The following is a 26,480-nucleotide window of genomic DNA, read 5'->3' as shown; positions in this document are numbered from 1 at the left end:
AAACGGAATTTTGATGCTAAAAGATACATCAAAAGAATCGGATTTTCATGCTGATTTTAAATATATAAGCTTCATCAAATTTAGTTTTTGTCATAAAAAGTTACGAGCCTGAGAAAATTTGCCTTATTTTTGAAAATAGGGGGAAACACCCCCTAAAAGTCATATAATGTTAACGAAAATCACACCATCGCATTCAGCGTATCAGAGAACGCTATATCAAAAATTTCAAGCTCCTATCTACAAAAATGTGGAATTTCGTATTTTTTGCCAGACGACCGATCACGGGTGCGTGTTTATTTGTTGTTTTTTTTTTTTTTTTTTTTTTTTTTTCCCAGGGGTCATCGTATCGACCAAGTGGTCCTAGAATGTTGCAAGATGGCTCATTCTAACAGAAATGAAAAGTTCTAGTGCCCTTTTTAAGTGACCGAAAAAATTGGAGGGCACCTAGGCCCCCTCTCACGCTCATTTTTTTCCCGAAGTCAACGGATCAAAATTTTGAGATTGCTATTTTGTTCCGCATAGTCAAAAACCATAAAAACTATGTCTTTGGGGATGACTTACCCTCCACAGTCTCTGGGGGAGAGGCTGCAAGTTAAAACTTTGACCAGTCTTTACATACAATAATGGTTATTAAGAAGCTTTCAGACGTTTTCAGGGGGATTTTTTTGGTTTGGGGTGGGGTTGAGGGGAGGGGGTTATGTAGGAGGATCTTTCCTTGGAGGAATATGTCATGAAGGAAAAGAAGCTCAATGAAATGGGCGCGGGATTTTCTAGCATTACTGTAAAAAAAAAAAAAAAAACAATGAAAAAATAAACATGAAAAAGTTTTTTAATTGAAATTAAGGAGTAGCATTAAAACTTAAAACGAACAGAGATTATTAAGCATATGAGGGGTTCTAAAAATACTTTAGCATAAAGAGCGAGGTATTTAGGAGAAGATAAATACCTCGCTCTTTATGCTAAAGTATTTTTAGTAATTTAAACTATTTATTCTACGGCCTTTCTGATTCAGGGGTTATTCTTAAAGAATTGGGACAAAACTTAAGATTTAGTGTAAAGAGCGAGGTATTAACGAGGGGACAAACCCCCTCATATACATAATAAAAATATAAGAATATAAAAGTTTGTTACGTAAGTTGATTCTTAAGTTACGTATAATTTTTACTAATAAAAACGTTCGTTAAAAATTATAAGTTCTTGTTGCCTTTTTAAGTAACCGAAAAACTGGAACGCAACTTGGCTTCCTTCCCCACCCCTTATTTCTCAAAATCTTCTGATCACAACTAAGAGAAAGCCATTTAGTAAAAAAAAATTAATATTAAAATTTCATTTTAATAATTTATGTGCGGAGAGCAAAAACCAAACATGCATTAATTCAAAAACGTTCAGAAATTAAATAAAAAAAACTAGTTTTTTAACTGAAAGTAAGGAGCGACATTAAAACTTAAAACGAACAGAAATTACTCCGTATATGAAATACGTTGTCCCCTCCGCAATCCCTCGCTCTTTACGCTAAAGTTTGACTCTTTGCCACAATTCTGCTTTTTAAAACAATCAAAAGCTTTCATTGTGAATCAGCTGAGTATTGTTCTGTAAATAGTCATACATGTATTACTCAGAGGAATAGTTTGAAGTCAGAAAGAAACATATATAATAAAACACAGATAAATAATAATAGAATACATTTTCCTTGTAATTTTGTTTTAAGTAAATGATTATAAGAAAAGAGATATATTTTTATTTGGGTAACACCCCCCCCCCGTTCTGAAGGATTAAACATACTATCAGGTCAGGAAAAAAACTTGTTGTTTTATTTGGTATTATGAACTGCTTGAACTGATAAAATAGTTGAAACTGTCACAATGAGCCAATTTTCCGTTATAACCAATACTATACCCAAGCATTGAGGGGGGAGGTGTGTAGTTAGGCTGGAATTTCTGTAACTTACGGTATGCTATATACAAATAAAATGGTCCCCTCTCTGAAATTGTGATCCCCCTCTAAGGGTCCCAGATGTAACTTTAGAAACATGTTTCATGGTTGTGTTCTCGTGATGACATTCTTCTTTGTTAACATGAGTTTCTGCGACATCGACTCTGACGAAATGCAGTTTCAGGACATTGCCAGTATAATGCTAGGCAAACAGAACGGTCCGGCCACATTAATTAAATATGGTTTACCTTGGTTTGTCGTAATTGGTTGTTTCTGTCATATGTTCCTGCCCTGTTCTTTAGCCACCCGCATTAAGTTCCATCTGACATCGTGGAATTCAGTCATGACAACTATAATTATATTTCAGGAAGTGAGATGCGAGACGCAGAGCTGAAAAAATTTCAGTATTTTCTACAGGTTGTAGAGCAACTGCAAAATAATAGTTGGTGTTTGGATCAGTTGACGACTGCTTGATCTAACTATGGGTTGAACTTACTGAGTTTTTTTTAGAAAGAAAGGACATACGTCAATCTCTATTTGGGTCTGGTCAATCAAAAAATAAATTTATTTTACTTATTTCTTAAATACATTTTACCCATTGTTGAAAGACTAATTCTCGATTTCCAGAGCATGGACGTAAGTTTCAATAAATTAAAGTCTAGTGTTTGGTACTCTTTTCAACAAATAGGAGCCAACTTCATTAGTAAAAATTATTTGAGATCTGGAAAACCTTTCCATTTTCTAAAGATTTTCCAGATCCTCGAAGCATTAGGACTATACAAGCAGAGCCGTTCCAGGGGGGGGGGCATGGAAGTTACCCCAGGCTCCGTAGCTTGGGGAGGGAATGTGGGACAATTCCTACTTTTTTCTAATTTTTCAATTTTATTCGGCATTTTTTTCCCTACATTTGAGTCTAGACAGGGGGCTGTAATTAGTTTTCCTCCAGGTGCACCTAAATTTAGGAACGGCCTTATATACAAGATATACATTTTGGTGCAGAATTTCAACTATACGAGCTTGAAAGCATCAAAAAGAATGGTGTCGAGGAACACCAAGTACGAAAGGTAAAATCAAGCCGTTTAGCATTTTACATCAAGCTCCTAACCGAAATACAATTGCAAATCAACTTAAAGGCCTTTTATTTGATTTAGTCAAAGGTTTTTCTCAAAGCGTCGCAAAGTCCAGGCAAGTAAAGTCAAGTGTTAAGTGTCTGCTTTCTTCATGTTGATCTTAAGGAGTTAAACAAAGATTCGAGACCACTTCCTTTTACAATAAGTGGGGCAGATTTAAATTTTACTCCGTCTCTAGTTAATTATTGAAAGTATATTACCGATTTGAAAATGAAGCTGACATTTCTTCATTACAGTTTTATCCAAAGTTTTTATTGACATTAACGTATCTACCCAATTCCAGTGCTGGAGCAGAGCCTCAGTGTACTGAGTTAAAATAGTAAATACCCTGGTACGAAATAGACTCAATCCGAAAACCATTTCTGAGCTTATCCATATCACAAGACTGATTCCTGACTCAAGTTTTTGGGAGACCCAGGATATTGCTGCAAGAAAAGCAAGAAAATGAAAAGACTAAATGTTGACCAAGCTCCTGAATTGATTTTGTTACTTTGCTGCATGAGGATCTAACACGTCATGTCTGATAATTAGTTTAAAATTAAATCCAGAATGATTATCTTTTGGAGATGTTAACCTAGATTTTGCTAAATAAAATGCAATATTTTCTTGCCTTTTGCTTCCTAGTATCCCAAATTACATCCAAATCAATGACAAATTCAAATTGTCGTCCAATTCAATGACAAATCCAAATCTGCCAAGGTGCACCTTGGCAGAGCTTGAACGAAGTGCGTCTTATGTATACGCACTTGGTTTGTTTCATTCTTCCACATTCTCGGGGATTTTGTTTAGAAAAGGTAAGTGAAGATCAATTTAATGGTACGATGGTTGTTGTAAATGGTATGTTTATTTTTATTTCTTTTTGTAAACGGTATGTTTATTTTTATTTCTCTTGCGCAGGAATAAAGTGTGATTTAAAGTTACTCGAGAAAAAAGGCCAAATTACAACTTAATCAACTCGGACACTGTTAATGCACGACTATGTATGTTGTATAAACGAAAAAGGGTTGCAATTAATTAAGGCGCACCTTGGCGGAGATTGACAAAAATGCGTTATTGGCAAATCAATGACAAATCCAGGTGCACCTTGGCAGAGCTTGACCAAAATGTTTCCTATACATAGGCATTTTTCTTATTCGTACATATTCTTTGGGATTTTCTTTGGGAAAGGTGACCAAAGATCAATTTAAGGGTATGGGCTGTTTATTTTTATTTTTCTTGTGAGGGAATAAAGTGTCATTCTAGATTTTGTGCGCTTGGACATTACGAAATCTTTTTTAATATTTGGCAACCCTAATCGTAAGTCAAGCAATTTGTTTTGAAGTGTGGAAGCAAGGAAAGCTTGTGCTTTGCCATATAAGAGTGTGACTTCGAATAAATACCAGAATAAACCAAAGGTAATTAGGCAATTTGACTACAAGTTGTTTTATGGACAGGTAATGTGTAGAATTGTCAGTTAAATTGAATAAACTGTGATGAAACAAGAATGGGAAAAACAAGTGATGAGTAGAAGAACGCATTAGACATAGCCTAGGCTATATAATTAGGGTGACATAGGCTATTTGTACATGGGAGATAGGGTAAAGTATAGCAGGCCTGCATTCAAAATGTATCATCTACAATTATACTGCACATTATGGAGTCTGAATTGTTTTCTTAGCATGTTTTCCTTCTCTACAGGTCTGTTTTAGGCTTATCTACTTTGATATATTTTTTGTTGCCTTTAGTTTTTGAAAATGCAATTCCTGTTATCTCTATTGAATTCTATAATATTGCAGAATAGAAGCTCTACTGAAGAAAACATGCTAGAACAAAAAAGAGCCATTCTTAGATTGCTAATTTTATGCTGTTTTATAGTTATAGCAATTTTTGAAAAATTTATCCCCAACACCCCTGATGGTCCCATATATAACCTCAGGATAGCCTATATTTGTTCAAATCTGAATAAATAGTCAAGTCTTTAAAGGCCTATAGAACTCTGAAGACACATACTACATAATGATATATAAATTCAATGAAAACACTAGCAACAATACTCAAAAACATAAAATTACCTTAAGTTACATTGTCCTGCAAAATAAGGAAAAGAAAATCCTGTAGAGTTGCTGGTTAGTGATAATGAGGAGCCATTGATACAATTGCATCCCAGTCAGTCTTCCATGGCTTAATAGACCAGCCCTTGTCATCAGTAATCTTAAAGGCAGCACTGGATAGAGTAATTACAGCAGTATCAGGAAGATTGTTCTAATGAGTAATCACTCTGCTAAAGAAGTAGTGGCTATAGACTTTGGTATTCATCAAACTGAAATAGATTTTGATCAGAGGGTTCAGCATTCAAAACCTTACAAGTTATTATGACATCTCCCCTTTGATCCCTGTACACAAGTGTTGAGAGCTTCAGCTTGTTCAATCAAAAATGTGTATAGAATCAAGTGTCTTTTTGAGACTTTTTAATGTCTTGCTGTTCAATAAATAGTAGCATTTGCTTCCATCTGTGTCTGTGTTTTCATGATACCTTTTATCATACCAAGGTACTAATTTTTATAATTGCCAAACCCACCCAATTTGAACTAAAAAAAGTAAAATCTGTTTCTGACCCAAAATAAGCTATTACTTTACAAAATTTACAAATGCTTTTGCATTTGTTTGACCTCTTTTATTTTCTATCTTTATTTGCCAAAGTTAAATAGCAAGCAATAAAATAAGCAACATATGGCCTTGGCAGCAAGAGTTCAAAAATATACTTTCAACTCATAGCTTTTTAGAAATATTCTTAACTTAAAATTGTTGGTCTGAGCTAAAGTTTTCAAATGTGTTTCAGAACAAAAATAACAATTGAAGGTACTATTAATCCACAAGTTTTTTGTATATAAAAATTAAAGAAAATGAAAAATGCTGGCTTTTTCAATTCTATTGTAGATCCAAGCAGTTCAAATAATTTGCCAATACATGACATTGTGGTGTTGTTTTATGAAGGAAGAAAAATTTCACAAAAACAAAAACTTTATAATCCTCTAAATTCAAAATATTTTACCACTTCATGACATAATGAGTCAAATTTTGTCAATGAAAAATGGAAAAATTTTTATTGTTGTGAGCCACTTCAAATAAATTATCAAACTACACTGCAAGAAACCAAGAGGACTGATGCAAGCAAGACAATAAGCTCTTTAAGAAAATTTCTGGGGGAGGGGCAGGCCTCCTGGCCCCTTTAAGTCAGCCACTTTCTACTCTGTCTGTTAGCTCTTATTCCCATTTTCTATTTAGAAATCTATATAGGTAGACTTTTACAAAGCTACTTAGTGCATTAGTTACTTAGCACACCAAAATCACTGCAAACCACCAGGCAAAATGTAGACAGACCAGATGCATGCTGCCAAAAATTTTTCCATATTGTGGTATCTTCATCATTGGCATGCTACCTATATTTATTTTGCTTCAATTTGTAAAACTCACCCACCACTCCAAATGGCCAAAAGTACAGTGAGTGACATTCCTGTGATTGAAACACATCAAACCCAGCTTAAACTAAAAAATCTGGTGATATTCCTACCAAATTGATTTTGAAATTTGCCCAGTATTTAAGTGTACCTCTAACTGCAATTTTTAACCAATGTTTTGTACATTGTATTTTTCCAGTGTGTTTTAAACAAACTATTATATCACCTATCCCAAAAAATAAGACCCCAAAAGTTCCCTCTGACTTAAAACCCATATCAAAAACCTCTATTTTCTCTAAAATTTTTGAAATTTTTATTTGCTTTTCCTCTTTGACAATATCCAACATAAATCAACCCAAATCAGTTTAGCTTTTAGCCAAATCATAGAACCACACATTGCTCAGTTTATATACTTGACACAGTTTTCAAACATCTTGAATTAAATAGTTCCTATGTTGAGGCTGTTTTTGCTGATATTAGCAAAGCTATTGACAACTTAGATCATCAGACAGTTATTGATAATGCAAGGGCTTTAGGTGTCAGAGATTTTGTTTTACATATGGTTGCTATTTTTTTTTGTCTGGTCATGATGTATGTGTAGTCCTCCCTAATGGAGATTCACCAGGTTCTACCTCAATTTCCTGTGGAGCACCCCAAGGGACTAAATTAGGTCATTTAGCATTTTTAATTGTTTTTAACAATGTTTTACCAAATTTTGACAACACTTTTAAATTTGCAGATGGTTTGGCATTACTTAACCTCAAATACTTTGGCTGTTAAACTTTACAACTTAAAGAATGATCTTGATAATGTTAAATTCAACCTAAGCATACCTAAAAGCAGTTTAGTACTATTCTCTTTTTTTTAAAAAAAAAACATACCCCCAATCAATAATTACCTTTGAATACTAAATTTAAATACAGTTATACTGCCTGGTTTGCAGTTGGACAATTACCATAAATGAAAGTCCCATACTTTTCACTTGTTTAAATCTAGTAGTTTTCTCTGTAAATCTTTCTCCTTTCTCAAACAGTTCTCCATATCAATCCAGAACATTAAAATAATTTATTGCTCATATATAAGACCCTGTCTTGAATATGCTTGCCCTGTCTGGCACCCTGGGTTGGCCAATGCCCAATGTTCTAAAACTGAAAGAATTCAAAAAAGAGCAATAAAAATTATACTGGGGATATCCTATGCTACTCATGATGAAGGTTTGGCTAGACTTGAACTTACTACATTGGAATCAAAACATCACATTCTTGCCATGAACTTTGGGCACACGTGCCTTAGTTCTGACTATCATTGACGTCTTCTTCAACCCCTTCAAAGAAAATCCCCCAATCCTTCCTAATACAAGACTTAATGCTTATAGAGCTCCAAATAAACAACTTGACTTGTGTCCCCAAATGTTGACCATGAGGTACAAAAACTCTTTTGTTCTCTATTTTGTTTTGCATTTTAATAATTCATTCAACTTTGTGATTATGTTTTTCCCTTAATATCTGTTTTATCATTGTAATTGTTCTAACATGCTTATGCTAGCTTGTGTGCTATTTTAGCCAATTAATCATATTCTATTCTATAAATCAGCATGGTATCAGGGGCCAGCAATATAGGCAATCTAACTAAAAAAGAAACAAGAAAATTAAATTCTTACTTTATAACATGGGGCATATTTATATTAGTCAGATTAGCCTGTTTCCTTCTATTATTATGTGCATTTTAACTGATTTGAAATAATATATTTTATCCAGTATTTGGTACAATTCCTCGGCTGAATTAGATATGTCAATTCTAAACAACATAAACTGTTTTACAATAGAGCAATCAATAGAAAAAATGACCAACAAATATATAATTAGCTCTATGTAAGTGTCCATCAGGGGTTGGGTCCATGGTCAAGGTAATGACTATTATGGTGAAAAAAAAACATAAAATAAGGAATATAATGATATTATTTTTATTTTCTGTTAGTTTTGTCTATAGTCTAATGCTATGTAGGGGGAAGGGCTAGGGATGCATTGCCACAAACTCAACCATAACCACAAAAAAAGTATAAAACTAGCACTCTAAAATTGGGTACTAGGTGTATTCCCCCCATGAAAAATTTTCTGGTGGAATGACATGAACAATTTAGCAGCCACAGAGAAAGTATGGAAAATAAAAATAATGAAGAAAAGAGTGGATTTTGGAATATTTTACCATTATTCCAACATATAGGAAGAATATGAGATGTAGAATATTGTATGGGGTTTATTTTTAGATTTTTATTTTAATTCTTTTTTTCATGTTTTTGGGGATTGAGTAATCATAACAGGGTAAAATGAAGGTTAACACTGAGGCTGTTTGGTTTATATCAACCCTAACTGCATTTTTATTAGACACTTATAAGTTTTTGAACAAAACAGATGTCTCAAAATTCTGATTTGTTATCATATGGATTAGAGGAAGGCTAGATGACTTCCTCTAACCAGTAGAAATACCCTCCAGCAGCTTTTTGCCTTTAAAAAGGACACAAGAACTTTCAATTTATAGTCATATGAGCCCCCTCCTAAGTTTCTAAGGAAGCTCCTTCAATTTGAAGGGGATGGGAAAAGTTTTGGGCCACTTTTTTGGTCATTTTTGGGGTTGCATTTTGAGGGGTAGCAAAAATGTTTTTTTATATTTTCCCTCTGTATTGGGGTCCCCTTACCTCAAGGTTTTATATAAGTTTCAGTCCAATAAAAAAAATAGCCCTTTCTTGAGTATTATATTAGTTCTCTTGGCCCAAGGACTTGCAACAGTAAGTTTCAAATTTGTCAGAGAAAAAAAAATTATTACTAATTTCTGGGCCCCTAATGCCTGCCTCTTCCTACAGCAAAACACTGATGATCATTTTGACCAAGGAAATAATCCCTGAAGATTTTACACCACTGACCTCAAGGAGTGTAGTTTCAGCATTTTTTTTGGGGGGGGGGGGCAAGAGGAGTCCACCTCCAGATAGTTAATAAGCACAAGTCATCCTTCAGGGGAAAGCAGTGGTGGTTCTGGTCTCTTCAAGTTGCTTTTCTTACAGTAAGAATCAGATATTATTATATAAATATTACAGTAAGTAACTAGCTTACTGCCAACTGCAAATTCTACTTTCTTTTAACCAAGACAAATTTAAAAACCACAAAATGATTATAAATGTTAGATTATTTATTTCAAATTTACGCCCCTAAAATTTTGTGCCCGGGGTGAGTGCCCCCTCAACCCTTTTCTCAGTGAGTGCCCCCTTTCCAACCCATGTGCAAAGATTTAACTCAAGAATACTCTAGTGGTGGGGAGTGAGGTGGTTTGGCCTGCATATGTTGCTAAATTTTTTAAGTTGAGAAAATACTAACAGGTTTATAAAATAGCAAATTAAAAATATATACTTTTTACTCATAAAAGTTTTATTCTTATTCCCAAAAATTTCACTTTTATCCATTTGGGGTAATTTACCCTGGTTCCCTGACTGCTGATTTAAAGTCTCCCTCTTTACACCCTCCCAGGAAGTTTCCGTTTCACTCAAATCTTTCTTTATGACATCCTCTTACCCCAATCATGGACAACCTACTTTCTGTTTAGCCCTAGACAATCTTTGGCAATCTATCATCCTTCATCTACTGAACATGCACTAGCTGTCTCAACCTTTCTTTCATTATAGCTTTAGAAAGTGGGATTGAACCACACTTTTCATACAGCCTACTGTTTTTAATATGGTCAGTCATCCAGGTACCCAGAACAATCCATAGGTAATTTCTTTCGAAAACATCTAGCAAATCTTCATCTGCTTTTTGGAGCGTCCACGTTTCAGAGCCATACTTGAAAACTGTCATCACTATAGCTTGCAATGCTCTAATCTTGGTTTGGACACTTATCTTCCTATTCTTCCAAACTTATTTTTAACTGTGAAAAAACACCCTGAGCCGTGGCTATTCAACTTTTAACATCTTCAGAGCTCCCACCATCTTTACTAAAAAAAAAAGCTACAAAAGCTGGCCACCTGATCAATCATTTCGTTGGCTAACGTCAGCTTTTCAATTTCACTTATTCATAAAAGATACATCTTATATCTTATCGTTTTTTTATATGCCTAGGATCAATAAGGCTGTCATAAAGTGCCACATGGTGTGCTAAAAGTGCAATTTGGGTGACTTTTTTTGGAATGGTAAGGCTGGGCTGGACATTTGGACGTCATTGAAAGCAAAATTGTGGGCTTATTTATAAACTGTTCTTATTTTTTATTTCATTGCTCTCTATAAATTTGACTATAAGGCAATCATAAAGTGACACATGGCACCCAAAGAGTGCGCTTTGGGTTGTGTTTTCTTTTAAAAATAAATAATAACAAAAAAGGGTGTTTTCCAATGAAAAAACTTGGCACATAAATTTCCCCCCAACTGCTGCAGAAATTCTCTTCTATGAAAAATACCTCTGAAAATGTCCCTTACATTTGAAATAGCGATAGTATTTTTAATTTAATGAATTTAAAAAAAAACGTGTGAATTACTAATATATTCGTTGAGCACTGTTTGATTAAGAATATCCAGAAAATCTGAACGATTCTTGGCAACATTGTTGTAGGAACCTTACATTAATTAAAACTTACCAGGGATGTCAATCAGATAGAAAAAATCAACTCCTAGAGTTTTAAAATTACTTCCCTTTTGTATCTTTGTTAAAAAACGAAATCTAAAAATTATACAAAAGTTTTTTTTTTGTAAATCAGAGTATGGGGGGTGTAGATTTCCAGAAGGGGGAGGGGGCCCTGAATATTTTTTTTAATTCCCTTCACCAAGTGAAGCTTGGTCTTCTAGTGCTGCATATTAAAACTGATAACAATAAATAAAGAGTATGGACTGGTACTGCTTATTTGTGAGCATTAAATTTCTTATTTGTTAGAAAAATATGCATATATTTCTTGGATTCGCTTTATCCTTCTGACATTTCGTACAGCATGCTGACGCAGAGATAAATGTCACACAAGTAGCACTGGCGTTATGTGGCATGTCAATTCTTTTTTTTTTAGAGGATGGTTAAAAGAAATGTCTAGAAAATCAAAAATAGCAAGAACTCAGCACGATATTGGAAATAGAGGCAGTTCTACATTTATGGGTTAGTGTGTGAATCCCAACAGCAAGGAATAGGACGTTATCAATTCTCACTAGACGTTTCAGTTACATTTAAGAGAATTTGGAGCTATATTATAGTTTTGATTTAAATATTGGAAGTAAAAAAGGAAAAACAATTAAATCATTCTTGGAACTGATCCCTCCCCCTACTAACTTTTATGACTAAACTGCAACCGATTTGAACTATCTAGCTACAGTACAAATATTATTGTAAAAAATACTAAGTCTTATTTTCTTTTATTGATGATCTCTTTTCATGTTTTTCAATCAAAAAATTCTAGTTTTCAATGATTTCTTGTTTTTCAGTGATTCCATTTTGTCTTATTTGCAGATGTAGAGGGTGTATTTATATCCATTTTGGATGGCTTTAAAACAAGAAAATCTTATATTGAATTGATAGATTTTAAGAAGTAAAAGACCCTTACCTGTCAAGGGAAACAATTTGACAAGAGCAAATGTGGTGAAACAGGAAGTATAGTACATTTTCACAATTTTGCCATTAAATATGCTCACCTATTTACTTGATAATAAAGTTTTGAAGGCTGTATATTTGTATAAATATTAATGTGGAATATATTAGGAAGTGTAATGTACCCTTTTTTTGCATTTCTTATATTAAAAATGAGGATTTCTTAATAATAATAAAAAATCTGCTCAAAGTAAAGAACAAAGTTGAAAGTTAAAACGAGTCACAGTCCCCCTTGCCCCCCTCCTCAACAACGCCACTACTGATCTCCTAAGATCAAACATACCCCCCTCTTTTCACTCAAAAAAAAATTATATATAAAGAATTGACAGTTTACATGATTTATGACCCTTATCAGGGCCTCTGGGAGTTATATCATCCTTGGTTGTATATTTATTAATATTTTCAACTATTCTGATTAACAAAATGGCTACCTTGGAACGTTTATTAGACGTCCTAAGAGGTTAAAGGAGGACTGGATATCAAGGAAGGTTCTAGGATGGGGCTGGTTGCCCTCCAATCACATTTGATTGGGACTAGAACTCTGAATTTACAACCAAACAAACATTTAAAAAAGCTTCTACAACCACAAGTGGCGTTGAAGAGGGGGGAGCCCGCCCTTCCCTGTTCAGAATATATTCTGCTCATTTTAGAGTTTGATGTGGCTCTTTACTTTCATGTGATAATATTTGTTAATTTTTGTATAATGGCAGAAAAATGGCCATGCTTAATTTTTGGTTATCTTATCTGCTAGACGCTTCTAAGGATCATTTGCTAGGCCAAGAAATCAAACTTTTGCTTAGGATTATACTCTGAAAGGGAACCACATAGCTGAGTAAATCAAAAGATGTCATGTATGTCTGCTGTTTTCTATGAACTGGTTGAGTTGAAACTTGCTGATATGACCTCAAATTCTGAGGTAAGGGAGGGAGCAGAGGTAAACCAAAAGACTCTTATGTTCATCCAGTCGTCAAAATGAGAAGAGTTGAATCCCTCTTATTTGTAAAGCTTTATGAATTTGTGATATAATTCTATTTTCATTTACTTTAATTGACATGGAGTCAAGCTCTAAGTCAGAATTAAGCAAATTTAAAATTGATAGAACTCCTTATTCCAAATGAGGTAGCAATAGTTTAAGTAAAGAAAGTTTTCACTAAGCCATTAGACTCATTTAAAAATAAGCATTGGATGTTGTCCACTGGGTGTATATACAAAGGCTTTTTAAAGGCTTTTAAGTGGCTTTTTCTTTTTTTAAATTTTTGACAGACTTGGTCTGGTACCTAGAACCAGATGTCGTTTTTTTTTTTGGGGGGGGGGGGTCCCCCTGATACTTTGGAAGGAAACTATAATTTGTTAAGTAACTCTAAAATCAATGGACCATATAAGTCTCATCTTTGCTCATTACTTCCAGTAGATAATTAATAAAAAAATATCTAATACATGCTTGTTTTTAATATAAAAAACGCAAAAAACAGGGATCCATTGCACTTCACAATATGCTCTACATTAACATTTATGCAAATATACCGCCTTTGAAACTTTCAGCTCCCCACGATAGACCACAGAATCTCATCATTAAGAAAGTAGGTGAGTCTAGTTAATGGCAAAATTTTGAAAATATTCTATACTTACTGTTTTCCAACATTTGCTCAGGTCACGTTTCTTCCTGATATTGAAGGTTGTTTTACTCCCTAAAATCTATCAGGTCAAGATTAGATTTTCTTGTTTTAAAGTTATCGAAAGTGGGCATGAGTATACCCTCTACATTTGTAAATCAAACAGGAATCGAACCATTGAAAAATAAGAAGATAGATATACAGTAAATATAAATTTCTGAATGAAAAAAATCATTGAATAACAAAAATATATTTAGCCGTTTTTTTTTATTAATATTTGTACTAATGCTCAGTTGGTCAAATTGGTCGCAGTTTGATTATGGAAGTCGTTAGGGATTAAGGAGGGGGGGGTCTCCTCCAGGAATCATTTAGTTGTTTTAATTTTCATTTCTAATATTTAGTCAAAAACTCCAATAATGCTCCAAATTCTCTTATTTGTGATTGAAACACTTAATAAATACTGATAACATCCTATTCTTTATGTTTTTGATTCATATAGTAATCCGTAAGTGTAGAATTGCTTCTATTTATAATACTATGCTGACTTCTTGTTATTTTTGCTTTTCTGTATGCTGTATTTCTTTTACCCAGCTCCGAAAAAAACATTTGGCATAAATGTACTAAGGATTATTACTGAAATTAATCGCATTTTACGTAACACCAGCGCTACTTGTGGGGACATTTATCTCTGTATCAGCATGCTGCATGCAATATCTGCTGCAAGTGTGATAAAATGAATTCAGACATTATATGTGTGTTTTTCTCACATTTAAAAATTGTTTATGCACATATAAGAAGTGTCAATCCATACTCTTTTTCTATTGTTATCAGTTTTAATATGCAGTACTAGGGGACCAAGTACCAAGCTTTGCTTGGTAAAGGAAATTTTAGACAAAGAAACAATATTCAGTCAACCCCCCTCCCTCTGGAAATGTTTAGCTCCACATCCTGATTTACATCAGAAAAAACTTTTGTGTAATTTTTCTAGATTCAAACAACAAAAAAATTTCTAAACAAAGAAAAAAGAAAATTTTCTGAACAAAGATACAAGGGGAAGATAATTTTCAAACTGTAGGTGTCAAGTTTTCCTCTCTTTTTGGTATTCCTGGTAACTTTTAATTAATCCAAGGTTTCTGCATCAATGCTGCCAAGGATTATTCAGATCTATATCTGGGGTAATTTTCTGTGGAGGAGAATTCAGTGGACAAGACTACCTTTTGTTATTTTCATTTTTTTAAACGAAAAAACGGACAAACCTAGAGTGCATTTCTTAGGTGCCATATGATACTTTATGATTGCCTTACTAAGTTTTAGCAACTAAATATGAAAAATAGTTTATAATTGAGCCAATAATTAGCTCTCTATGAAATGTGTCTGGCCCACTCTTTCTATCCCATGGATGTCCCCCAAATTACACTTTTAGGGTACCATATGGCACTTTATGATGGCTCTATCGTGTCAAATTTAAAAAAAAAACGATAAAATTTCAGAATTAGCTTGTAAATGAGCCCATAAACAGTTCTCTATAATTTTCCAGTGCCCTGATAGTAACGAAGAAAAAAAGCAGCAGAAAAAAGAGAACATATCAGTATTGCCCATGCAAAAAGAGCGATTTTCCTTCTTGTTCAATAAGGGGCCCTGTATAAAGTTTCGACAAAGGCGATTCAAGGGTTGTACTTTTTGGTGTTCTGTGCATTTTCAAATCGCATGCAACTAAATGATGCGATGCACTGGACAGTTGGTATATTGTGTTGTTCAACTGCAAGATTTAGTTTCCTGTGCTGGGCGCAGGAACTGGGGGAAGTGGAAGGAGGACCGGCACTTTAATATTAGTGGTGAAGATGGCAAAAAAAAGCCGAGCTTATATGAAATTCACCATCACCCACCCAAAAGATTGTTTACAGTACACTATTGTTAATCGGAAGTTTCTATTACTATAGTTTTGAGTTTTGATTACTATAGTGCATGAAACGTTGAATTTTCGAGTTGGCATCAAAATGCCAACTATATAATTTTCCAGTTTCCAAGGAAACACTGCAATAAGCTATGACGCATTTCTTTGGAAAATTTTTTGAAGTCTCTGTAATATTTTTGCTTTGGAAGAACAATCATTTGAAAACTTCATTTAATGGTTGTAGGCCTACGTACAGTCTTTGCAAAATTCATACTAGTCCTTTAGAAGGAGATTTGGGCTTCCTTATGGGGCGAATCACCTTATACTTCAAAAGTTCGTTTTGGGGTTTGAATCGCCCTTTTTTTTTGTAATTTTGAACTTCTCGAACCTATAAAATACATTAATAAACATTAAGAGTAGTATAATTTTTGCAATAAGGAACTACTATGACTCTCGTTTTCCTTTTTGCAATATTTTATGCCTAGATTCGTAATTCTGACTTTTTACAGGGGTAGATTCACGCAGTTGTACATTAAGAATCGAACCTGCTCTAACCATTTGTTGTGAAAATCAAGAGTTAAAAATCAAACATTTTCAGTTGTATTTGTAACAAAAATGTCAATATTAATTTTTAATTTAATTTTTTAATTTAAATTTAATTTTTTCCTAGTTTCTGATTTTTGCCATAAGTTGTGCCTGTAATAATACCCCTCGAAATAAGTATCTGCACACGTTTCCGACTGTAGTTTGTTGTATTTAGTTGTGTTGTAATACAGAAATATAGGCAACTAGTTTTTCTGTTGCTTTCTGCTTTAAGTATATGTCCTCTCAGTTGGCAAATAGCTGTTTAGCTTCAATTCTCCTTGTTTCTTTCTAGGATTGTCAGTAGACCAAAATGAACTTATCAAGTTCCGGTCTGCTTCGAGCTTTGCAAGAACAAAGGAAGAATAATCAATTTTGTGATGTTAGCATTCATATTGGAAACAGAATATTTTATGCACATCGTTGTATCCTTGCTGCAAGAAGTCCTGTATTTGCTGCAATGCTACAAGATCATTACAGAGAAAGCAAACTGGGTTTAATTGAGCTAAAGGAAATTGATGCTGAAGTTTTTTCAAATATATTGTCTTTCTTGTATGCTCAAGAAATTCATTTGGATTCTGAAAATGTGTGCACTCTCCTTCAATTTGCTGATATGTACCAGATTCAGTGTCTCATGGATAACTGTGTAACCTTCATGAAACAGAAGCTATGTGTGGAAAATTGTATATCAATGATGATTGTAGCTAAACAGTGTAACTTGCAAGTATTGATTTTTGCTTCATTACAAGTAATGAGAAATTTGTTTACAGAAGAAGTAACAGAAGAATTTTTGCTCTTGGACATTGAACACATTCTGCTTATTCTTCAGAACCTTAAAGAATCGTTCACTTTTCTTGAGACTGAAGTTTTTCAAGCTGTTATGAAATGGCTTTCTTACAAAGAAAAGAGAAATGAATACGTTGCCAAAGTCCTCGACTACTTTGACTTGCATAAATTACGCGGAGATGAACTAGTTACGCAAGTCATCGAATCCAAGTTCATTCAAGGCCACCATAGTAAATGGCTGGATATAATCGTCAATTTGGCAAAGATGTACTGCTCTGGAATGTTACCAACCAATTGGCCAACTTTTCCTCACCGAACTGTATTTTGCACTTACGGTAATATTCCAGAGATCTTAAAAGATGGTAAACAAAGTATGATTGACATTGCCTTTGCTGACTCGACGTGGTTTGCAAATATTCGTCTTTCTGATTGCCGACAATTCATTGTTGGAGCTATTTATCGGCATATTACAAATGAAGAACTAAGACTAGCCCCAAGTCAGTTTAATCCCGTTCGCCTTCGTTTCGAACTTGAACTATTTCATAATGAAAACCCATCAAATAATCTTAAATCGGAATGTTTTACTTTTACGTTTTGTAGAAATCAAATTATGAGAACAATTCCTTTAGGAGTAAGCTATGAACATTTTATGGAGTCATTTGTTGAAGGTGGATTTTGCTATTTTACCTTAAAACTCTGGCTATTGTCGTAATATTTCTTGTCATTCTGTGATTTTCTTTATTTGTCGTTTTAAAGGTTTGCATCTCTCTGCCTCTCTTATTTTTATTTATTTTTTCGCTAAGAAAAATTGTTGTTACAGTTATTTTTTATTAACAAATAAACGACTGTACAGAACATGTCTAAAGGAGAAAATGTCTAAAGAGGAAAGAAATGTGCCGTATTTACATCAGCTATGTATACAGATTGTAATAATTTAAAATCCGAGTAAGGATAGTTTATTTTTTAACTGAATTTGACTTGCCTTATCTCATTTTACACTAGTAGTAGTTTAATATTTCAAGATGTACTCTAATTATTTCAATTTTTAGAAGGGAGGAGGGGGTAGATTCTATTTTTTTGTTGTTTTACTTTATTTCTACCTTAGCTGTGAGCCCAGTAAATAGCACGTTACTATTTCTTCTTGGAATTTACCTCCGTATCATGAAAAGTGCAGTTTGTTTGTGAAAAATCACATTTTCTTGTAATCTAATCCCTTTTGAATTTTTAAAATGGCATTAGAACTTTGAATTTTTAATCAAACAAACCTACTCTTAGGCTTTTGAGACTACCCCTTCTAAACGAATTGGCTAGGGGAGAAAAGAGTAAATACTAACCGCATCGTCCTTTAGTAGGTGCCCTCTACTTTAGGCACCTAATTCCACCTACTGGGGACACTTGATGAAGGTTCTCGAGGGTCATCATTATCATTGTCATCATCGTCCTTATGAGAATTGAGCTCAGCTTTGTTTTTATCTTCTAATGAATATCCTTTAGCCTAAAAGTCTTTAATAAATGCCCTAAAGGATTAGGGTATATCATCACTGTCGTTGTCGTGCTCACTAAAATGGGATTCAGCCTTCTATTTCTGTTTTAATGAAGGTCCTTCTTAAGGCTTATTTTATTCCTTCTTTCTGGCTTTTGAATTGTTTTATTTCTTGTCTCACTTGTAAAACTATAGGTAAAATTTAGATACCAAGATGAAAGGGGGAGAGGTGGCTGGCGATGGCTATGAATATTATTCTAGTATTATGCTGGTTTGGTAGAAACCAAGCTATCTTTGGGGTGGAGGGCTCTTCTAAACTACAGTTTCCAGATAGTGCTGGAAAAGGAAAGTAGGGAGGAGAGGGGTTGGGTTTATTTTTGCAAGTGAAAGATGAAGGCCCAAACCAGCTGGCAGCGTCTTGGTAATTAGGAGAGAATTAGAGTTGCTAGCGGATGTGTGTTGGGGAAGAATATTTGTTAGAAATATTGATGGAGGGTCTGATTGGGGTAAAAGGACCTGCAAGGGTCAGTTGACTGGAGGAGAGGTAGTGGGCATTCGGGAATCTTGCATAAGAGAGGAATATGATCTAAAACACGCCCCAAAAATGGGGCTTCCCCCCAGAAATACGACTGCAAAAGGTGTCACAATTTATTTTTAATTCAAGGGTCTTAAGAACATAGATTAAGCAACTTTGAATGTCGACTTTTTCCATCAGAAATACGAAAATGATAGTACCGGCAATTTTAGACACCATAAAATTGCTTTCAGTATCAACATACCAGGCTTGTAATATGTATTGCAGACACTTTAAAAAGTGACAACTTCAAACGTAGACAAATTATTTTGAGTGATATCATATTTTAAAATAAACATACCAAATACTTTAGCTAAATTCAGGTTTGAAATTCCAGATCAGAGAACCAAGTCTAAATAATTCAGAATATTAATCATTTCTATTATATAAACAACGAACGCTAAAACCGTTCTTTAGAAAAAATGTGCTGTAGCATATAGTCTTCTACTGCAATTAAAATTCTAACGTTCTTTCATAGATTGAGTTACATTATTTTATGTTCTGTTTACAGCCATACCTATGTACAGAACTTGTAGGGACAAACTCTCTCAGAATCAGTCCACATGTTTGCCATTTCAGACACTCTTCCAACCACTTTTTTTGTGCTTTGGCACCTACGCGTAAGGTTTACAATTGTCAACCGTTTCCTTTCTGATTCACAGATAGAACCTAGTTTATCTTAATGTGCTTTCTTCTTTGATTTAATAAAACAGTCACTTTGTTTATTCTTACCGAATACATTTTTATATTGGATTAGTTTTATATAGATCCACTGTACATAATTCTTTGTAGTTTGGTAGTGCTGTCAGAGTATTAATAAAGTGTTATATTTCTTGTGTTATATTTTTGCTAAGCAAATAGATAAAATTCAAGGACACTTAACTAATGTTTGTGTAGGACTCTAGTCAGAATGTAGGACAGTTATTGTCAATATGGAAAACAAGAAGGTGTGACTTCTTTGTGCTAATGCCTATATTTTAACGTCAAACCACAGGAAAGTTTTCTTCTTCGTCATTGCTAATTTCAAATTAAGATACGGTATATCTGTTGTAGCAACACATAGCATAACTGAGTTACGTTATCTTCATCCATAGCTTCAGCATTAATAGATTAGGCAGTGATATACTAACTAGGCTATGCCAGGTGTTCCCCACGCATCCTGTATAGAGACATAGTTCCGGTGAGGATCTCGTGGGCCCGACGTGGAAACTTTTAGATCAAGAAAATTGATTTCAGGTATGATAACAAAATCCAAAGTTTGTCCTTTAAATTGACGAATAGTCAAGTAAAAATCCGGTTTTCACCCGGCATTTGATCAACAGATATGTTTTTGGCACCAAAATGTTCATAGAAATCCGCTTGGTAACATGTCCAAAATCATTTGAAATCGCCCGTTCAGAAATAACCCTTTTTTCAGCAAACAAATGTCAAATTTTAATTTCTGCAATATTTTCTGGATTGAAATGTCGTTTTATAATATCTTAAGTCCAGGGAGAACAATAATGACATCTAAAATGGAAAATTCCATCAGTATCCCCATCAGTTACATGCTCAGAGAGAGAGATGCAGCAAGGTCAGAAAGAGCTGAAAAATCAGAATCTCATTTATGGCAGTATTTGGTGGACTGAAAGGTTGCTTCCTCTATATCAAGTGTGGAGGGTCAGCAGGTGACGTTAGAATTGAAAAATTCCATCATTTACTAGTCCTTGTCCACCTTAAGCAAGATCAGAGTGGAGTGAAAGGACCCTTTTGCTATTGGCCTACTTTTGATTTTAACGACGCTTCTATGCAATTTCACGCCAGTGACCACAACTATGTAATAATGTTTGCCCTCTTTGTTAATCTCAACCTGACTTCAGAGGTGGGGTGGGCAATTTTGCTTGCAACGATATTTGTGGCTAGAAGCTTATTCCTTTTTTCAGGGCTAAAGAGCGCAAATCTGAACAGAAGATTTTCTTCAACTTCTCTTTAAAGTCTGTCTTGATCTCCACTCTTTTTTTCACCCCCATCCTTTACCACTGGAGGGGGTGGACGAGAACATCAGAAGATTGTCATTTTTAACTTCGTTCCTGAATTTGAAAAATCTGGTTATCATTGTAAAAAACATGAAAAGTAAAGAAAACGAGCAAACAGGAACACTTCAACCAAACATTCGTTTTGATTAAGAAGCTATTGAATGAAACACAAAATTTGGCCTAATCACATTAGTCATCATATTGATCCAGAGAAACGTTGAGGTAGCTTGTACCATGGTACTGGCTACAAGCAATAGTGGTGCAAGCGTATCGAAGGCTATCGCAGTCACCTTTACAGCCGCAGTGAATCAGTGTCAGATAGCTTTCAGAAGCAGGCAGTATATCAGTCATTATGGGTATAAAAAATGTTTGACGGAAGTTTCCAGCTCTAGTCTTCAGGTACTAGAACTATTGCTGAGCATAACCATGTCATCACTTGAAAATAAACACGCAGGTAGTGGTACTTTAGTTTGCATCAGCAGGCGTGGGTGGTAAGTGTTCAGGGTGGGCAAAACTAGCTACAATGGCTACTTTCAACATGAACAGACAGTATTGGAGTTCAGTTAAGGATTCGTCAGATCTAGCTCTTTACAAGTGTTGAAGTGTCTGGTCGCCTGCTGCAATTAGTTCTTCCTTATTCGCTGAAGAGCAGTAAAACATCTAACTGGCTTCAAAAACATGGCATCAGCTATGGTTTTCAATACTAAAGCTTTGCCAACACCAATTATTCGCGATGTAGTTCATATCCTGAAAAGGCGTAGACCAATAACAGTGACTTTGAGTTACAAGGTCCTTCTAAGTATGAAATTTCATTAAGATCCGATCACTCCCTCGTAAGTTAAAAATACTTCGTTTTTTCTAATTCTTCAGAATTAATCCTCCCCCCAAAGAGAGCGGATCCGTTCCGGTTATGTCAATCACGTATCTAGGACTTGTGCTTTGTTTTTCCACCAAGTTTCATCCCGATCCCTCCACTTTAAGCCATTTCCAAGATTTCTGGTCCCCCCAATGACACTGGATCCTGTCGGGATTCAAAATAAGAGATCTGAGTTACGAGGTCCTTATAAATATAAAATTTCATTAAAATCTGATCACTCCTTCGTAAGCTAAAAATATCTAATTTTATCTGATTTTTCAGAATTAATCCTCATCCCCCCAACTCCCCCAAAGAGTGCGGATCCGTTCCGGTTATGTCAATCACGTATCTAGGACTTGTGCTTACTTTTCCCACCAAGTTTCATCCCGATCCCCTCCACTCTAAGCGTTTTCCAAAATTTTAGGTCCCCGCTCCCAACTCCCCCCAATGTCACCGGATCCGGTCGGGATTGAAAATAAGAGCTCTGAGACACGATATCCTTCTAAATATCAAATTTCATTAAGATCCGATCACCCGTTCGTAAGTTAAAAATACTTCATTCATTGTAACCTCTGATGGTAACTCCCTCTTTAAATTCCGTTCTGTCAGGTTCTTTACAGGGTCATCAGGAACTTGAGTCTGGAAATAAAGAGGTGTCTGCTCGGATTTTGCATATTGAAAACCAACAAGTTGGTATCATTTCCAATCAAACTGGTCTCCCTCTTTTTGGCTGAAGCAAGTCCGGTTTTTGCACTAAAACAGCTGCATCGCCTTTGACTCCTTGTACTTGACACCCGGCTTCCACGTTTTTCCAGCTATCAGTTTTAGGATGTTCAACTGATTGTCTGAGTTGTTGAGAAAGTCTGCTTTCTTCCAAGCAAGTTTTGTGGTTGAAGTAGATCTGAAGGCTGGACACATTTTTGCTTTTGTTCGCTTCCGATGGGCGGGATCTTTGATGGTCGGCTTACTTGCATAGCCATCAAAAATGACGTCAGCTAATGTGGAATACTCCTGTGCAAAGGCCACGTAAGAAAAAGCTACCTCTCCCTTTGTGGTTAAAGTGCCATATCGTACCGAATGAAGTGGACAACCGTCATCCTAGAAATAGTGGCATGTTTGTGTTGGCATTAGTTGAACCTCAGGTTTGTGCTGCTTCCGTATACAAGCGGCAAGCACAGCCTTATCCGCCGGCAAATGACTTCATGAGACTCGAATACGGCAGTTGGGGATGTTTATGCCTCGTATTTTAGCGTATCGATTAGATGCAAACCATTTGTTGACGCCACAGTATAGAGGCGTTAAAATAATAGTGAAGTAAATCAATTGACTGTAGGCTTATCCTTAGAAAAGTAGGATTTGAATGAGAAGTATTCTCAAAGACCTTTAAAACTTTAGTGCAAAGGACAAGGGTTGAGGAAGGGACGGCCCTCGCTCATATACGGAATAACTTCTGGGCGTTTGTTTTTCATATAATGGCTTACTTTCAGTTGAAAAAAAATAGATTTTTTTGGTTAATCACTGCCAATATCAAAAACTAGATGCCTTTGCTTAAAAGAATGAAACATCCATCTTTATCATATCATTGAAAATGAGCTCTTATTTAAATATGTCTAACCGCATCACCCACGCATATCCTATTCGGTTTGGAATGCGTCTAATATTTTCAAAATTGACTTACCAGCAAGAATATTGATCATAATCCATTGTTTGCTTTTAAGATGACATCAGATGACGCAGTCTATATTTGTGCGGGATTTGAAGTTGAGGTAGCAGTCACTGTGCGCTGGAAATAAATTGAAGGAGAGGGGATATTTGTCAAGGGGGGGGGACTCGTGACAAAATCAGGTTGAGAATAAAAGAGAAGAATCCACAGTTCAGATTTGATTTCTTGAGGACGAAATTCCAGTTAAATGCTGTTCAAATTAAAACATATAATAATTTTTTACTCCTTCTGCCTCCGCTTAGGGTGGAAATGAATTACTAGGTAAGGGAATTCTTTTTTCTGGTGTCATTTTGTCCCTGAACTGAAATTACCGACCTTTTAATCCAAAAAATATTGCACAAATTAAAATTCGACATTTTCCCATCTTTTACCTGAAAAAGGGGTATTTCTACATGGGTGCTTTCAAGCGATTTGAGACATGTTATTAAGCAATTTTTTCAGAGCATTTAGGTGTTCATTTGTGTGCAAAAGCTGCACAAGCTAAGATTTCAATTTTCCATCGCCCTCTTACCTCGCTTTGAGTGGTAATGGGTACTAATGATGGAATTTTCCAATTCTGATGCTATGTTAGTTCACCCCGGGCTTGAATTAATAGGGAACGACCTTTAAATCCAGAAAATAGCGCAGAAACCGAAATTAGAGATTACCCTCCCACTTTTCCATAAAATTGGAATATTTCTGTACGAGTGATTTCGAGTTATTAAGTGAACTCGTCTCAAAACTTGCAGCCAAAAACATTTCTGTAGTTCATATCTCGATTTCTGGCTTTTTTTTTATAGTTTTACTGGACTTAAAGGTCCAAATAATTTCTTAGACCACACTGCTTTTCCATTTACGAAACAAATAATTGAAGAAAAAACGGGTTTAATTTTTTTAAATAAAGCAGTGACAACAAAATAAAATAAAAACTACACTTTAACTAACAAAAAATAAAAATACTCCGAATATTTCGGCCCCACCTCCGGGAGCCTTTCTCAACGGGAAAAAAAAAAACAAAAAAAAAAAACAAAAAGGGAGAAAATTACAACAATTTAAGACTATTTTTAAGACATTTTAAAAAAATGCCACGACAACTAAACCAAACTAAAAATATAAACAATCAAACATAAAAGAAACAAGAACTCACATTTTTAAAACAAACACTCCCGCACTTGACTGTAACTTTAGAAAAAACTGCAATAATTGTTTCTATTGGCACTTTCCTCTGCCACAATCGCTGTATAAATGGGGATCTATCAAAAATGAAAAATATAAATACTTGTAACAATACGAAAAAGAGGTCACCCAACCCCCAAATCCAATCAAAATCTTACAGGTTAATGAAACACAATTATGAATTATAAATTGAATGGATTTTTTCATTTGCTATTTTAGCTGCCGTCCGTTGACTTCTTACAGCATTTACCATGCTTTGACCTCCGTTCGCAAGGTTATTACTTGTTTCAGGACAATTATGCAAACCAATACTCATTGAAGTTTTTGACTGGTCTTTAATTAAACTATTATAAATTGAATTTATTTTAAATTCCCCCTCATCTCTATTGATACTAATACCCCCATAGATAATCTTTTTTATTTCTATAATTTCTCTGAAACTTTGTAAAAGTCCTACAGACTTATCAATAATTTTTGTCTGATCAAATAAAATACTATGATGAGGAAAATTATACACGTGACCAGCTATAGCGGATTCAAAAGTATCAGGTTTTTTATTTTGTCTTAGCGAGCAATCTATCGCATATTTGTGTTGCTGTAGCCTATTTTTTAAATTCTGCTGTGTATTGTTGTAATTTTCTCCCTTTTTGTTTTTTTTTTTTGTTTTTTTTTTTCCCGTTGAGAAAGGCTCCCGGAGGGAAAGTTGTTTCTATTATGCTTTGGCCATTTCACATCACATAAGTTCAGTATTGTCAGTGTTCATCCCCCATAGTTTTAATTAAAAAACAACTTGAACGAATCCCTTTTATAATACTCTAGTCACTACTCAAAAATGCAATTCTGATTTCCCAACTTTAAAATATTTGCTAAACTGTAAAAGAGAGTATTTTCAAACAAGAGCTAACCTTTTCTGACCATAATTGAAGAAACTCAAGAGGATATAGCTTCAAATGGGGGATCACTTGAAATAACTGGGTCCTGACCCGACTCCTGGTCCTTGAACAACCCCATAACCAAACCTTGCATTTTCTGACTGCGATTCCTGAAGCCCAGAAGGATGAAGTTCCAAAATGAAGAGTCACTTGATATAATCAGGGTCCAGCTGAGGGAATAAGACTAACTAGAAGACTATAAAAAATTACTATTTAGAATTAGAAAATTATATTAATCATTCAGTGTTTTATAAATATATAAAGGTTACAATTACTTTTAAAACCTATTCCCTCCTTGAAATTATTTTGAATACATGAAATCAGCTAAAGAAAGAGCATTTTCCATTATAATGTGATTATACAACTCAGAAATACAATTACATCTGATGTTCCAAATTTAAAGTATAGTTAAACTTAGAAATGAATTCTCTTTTACTTAAAATGAAAAAGTGATCCCTGGCCTGTGGTTCTTAAACAGTGCAAAACTTCACCCTCTCTAACCATAATTGCAGAAACCCAAGAGGAGCTTCACAATGACCGCTCATTTAAAAAAATGTGAACCCTGCCTTGTGTCCCTCGTACATTCCCATACCCCAAACTTTTATTTTCTGACAATGATTTCTGAAACCCATAAGGAGAAAGCTTCATAATGAGGGGCTACTTGACATATTCGTGGCTCAATTGAGGAAATGGTGCTAATTTAAAGAATATAAAAAATTTAACTTTTTAACCTTAAAAATAATTAAATAGTTTGTTAT

At 34.7% G+C, this 26,480-nt stretch overlaps 1 protein-coding gene across 1 annotated transcript; it reads left to right on the top strand.

Annotated features, from left to right (window-relative positions):
* Positions 1 to 4,355: 4,355 nt before the first annotated feature.
* LOC136027193 (kelch-like protein 3) lies at positions 4,356 to 19,877 on the top strand. The gene is made up of 2 exons (XM_065704209.1): positions 4,356 to 4,456; positions 16,494 to 19,877. Exon 2 carries the CDS (start codon positions 16,512 to 16,514, stop codon positions 17,694 to 17,696), a length of 1,185 nt encoding a protein of 394 aa, XP_065560281.1. The 5' UTR covers positions 4,356 to 4,456; positions 16,494 to 16,511; the 3' UTR covers positions 17,697 to 19,877.
* The last annotated feature ends 6,603 nt before the right edge of the window (positions 19,878 to 26,480 follow it).

This window comes from Artemia franciscana, chromosome 5 (assembly GCF_032884065.1).
Source record: "Artemia franciscana chromosome 5, ASM3288406v1, whole genome shotgun sequence".
NCBI lineage: Eukaryota > Metazoa > Arthropoda > Branchiopoda > Anostraca > Artemiidae > Artemia > Artemia franciscana.
Note: the sequence above shows the minus strand (reverse complement) of the source record. Positions and strands in the feature narration are given on the sequence as shown.

Coding starts and splice junctions, on each gene's coding strand:
- LOC136027193 (XM_065704209.1), top strand. CDS start 16,512: ATGAACTTATCAAGTTCCGGTCTGCTTCGAGCTTTGCAAGAACAAAGG.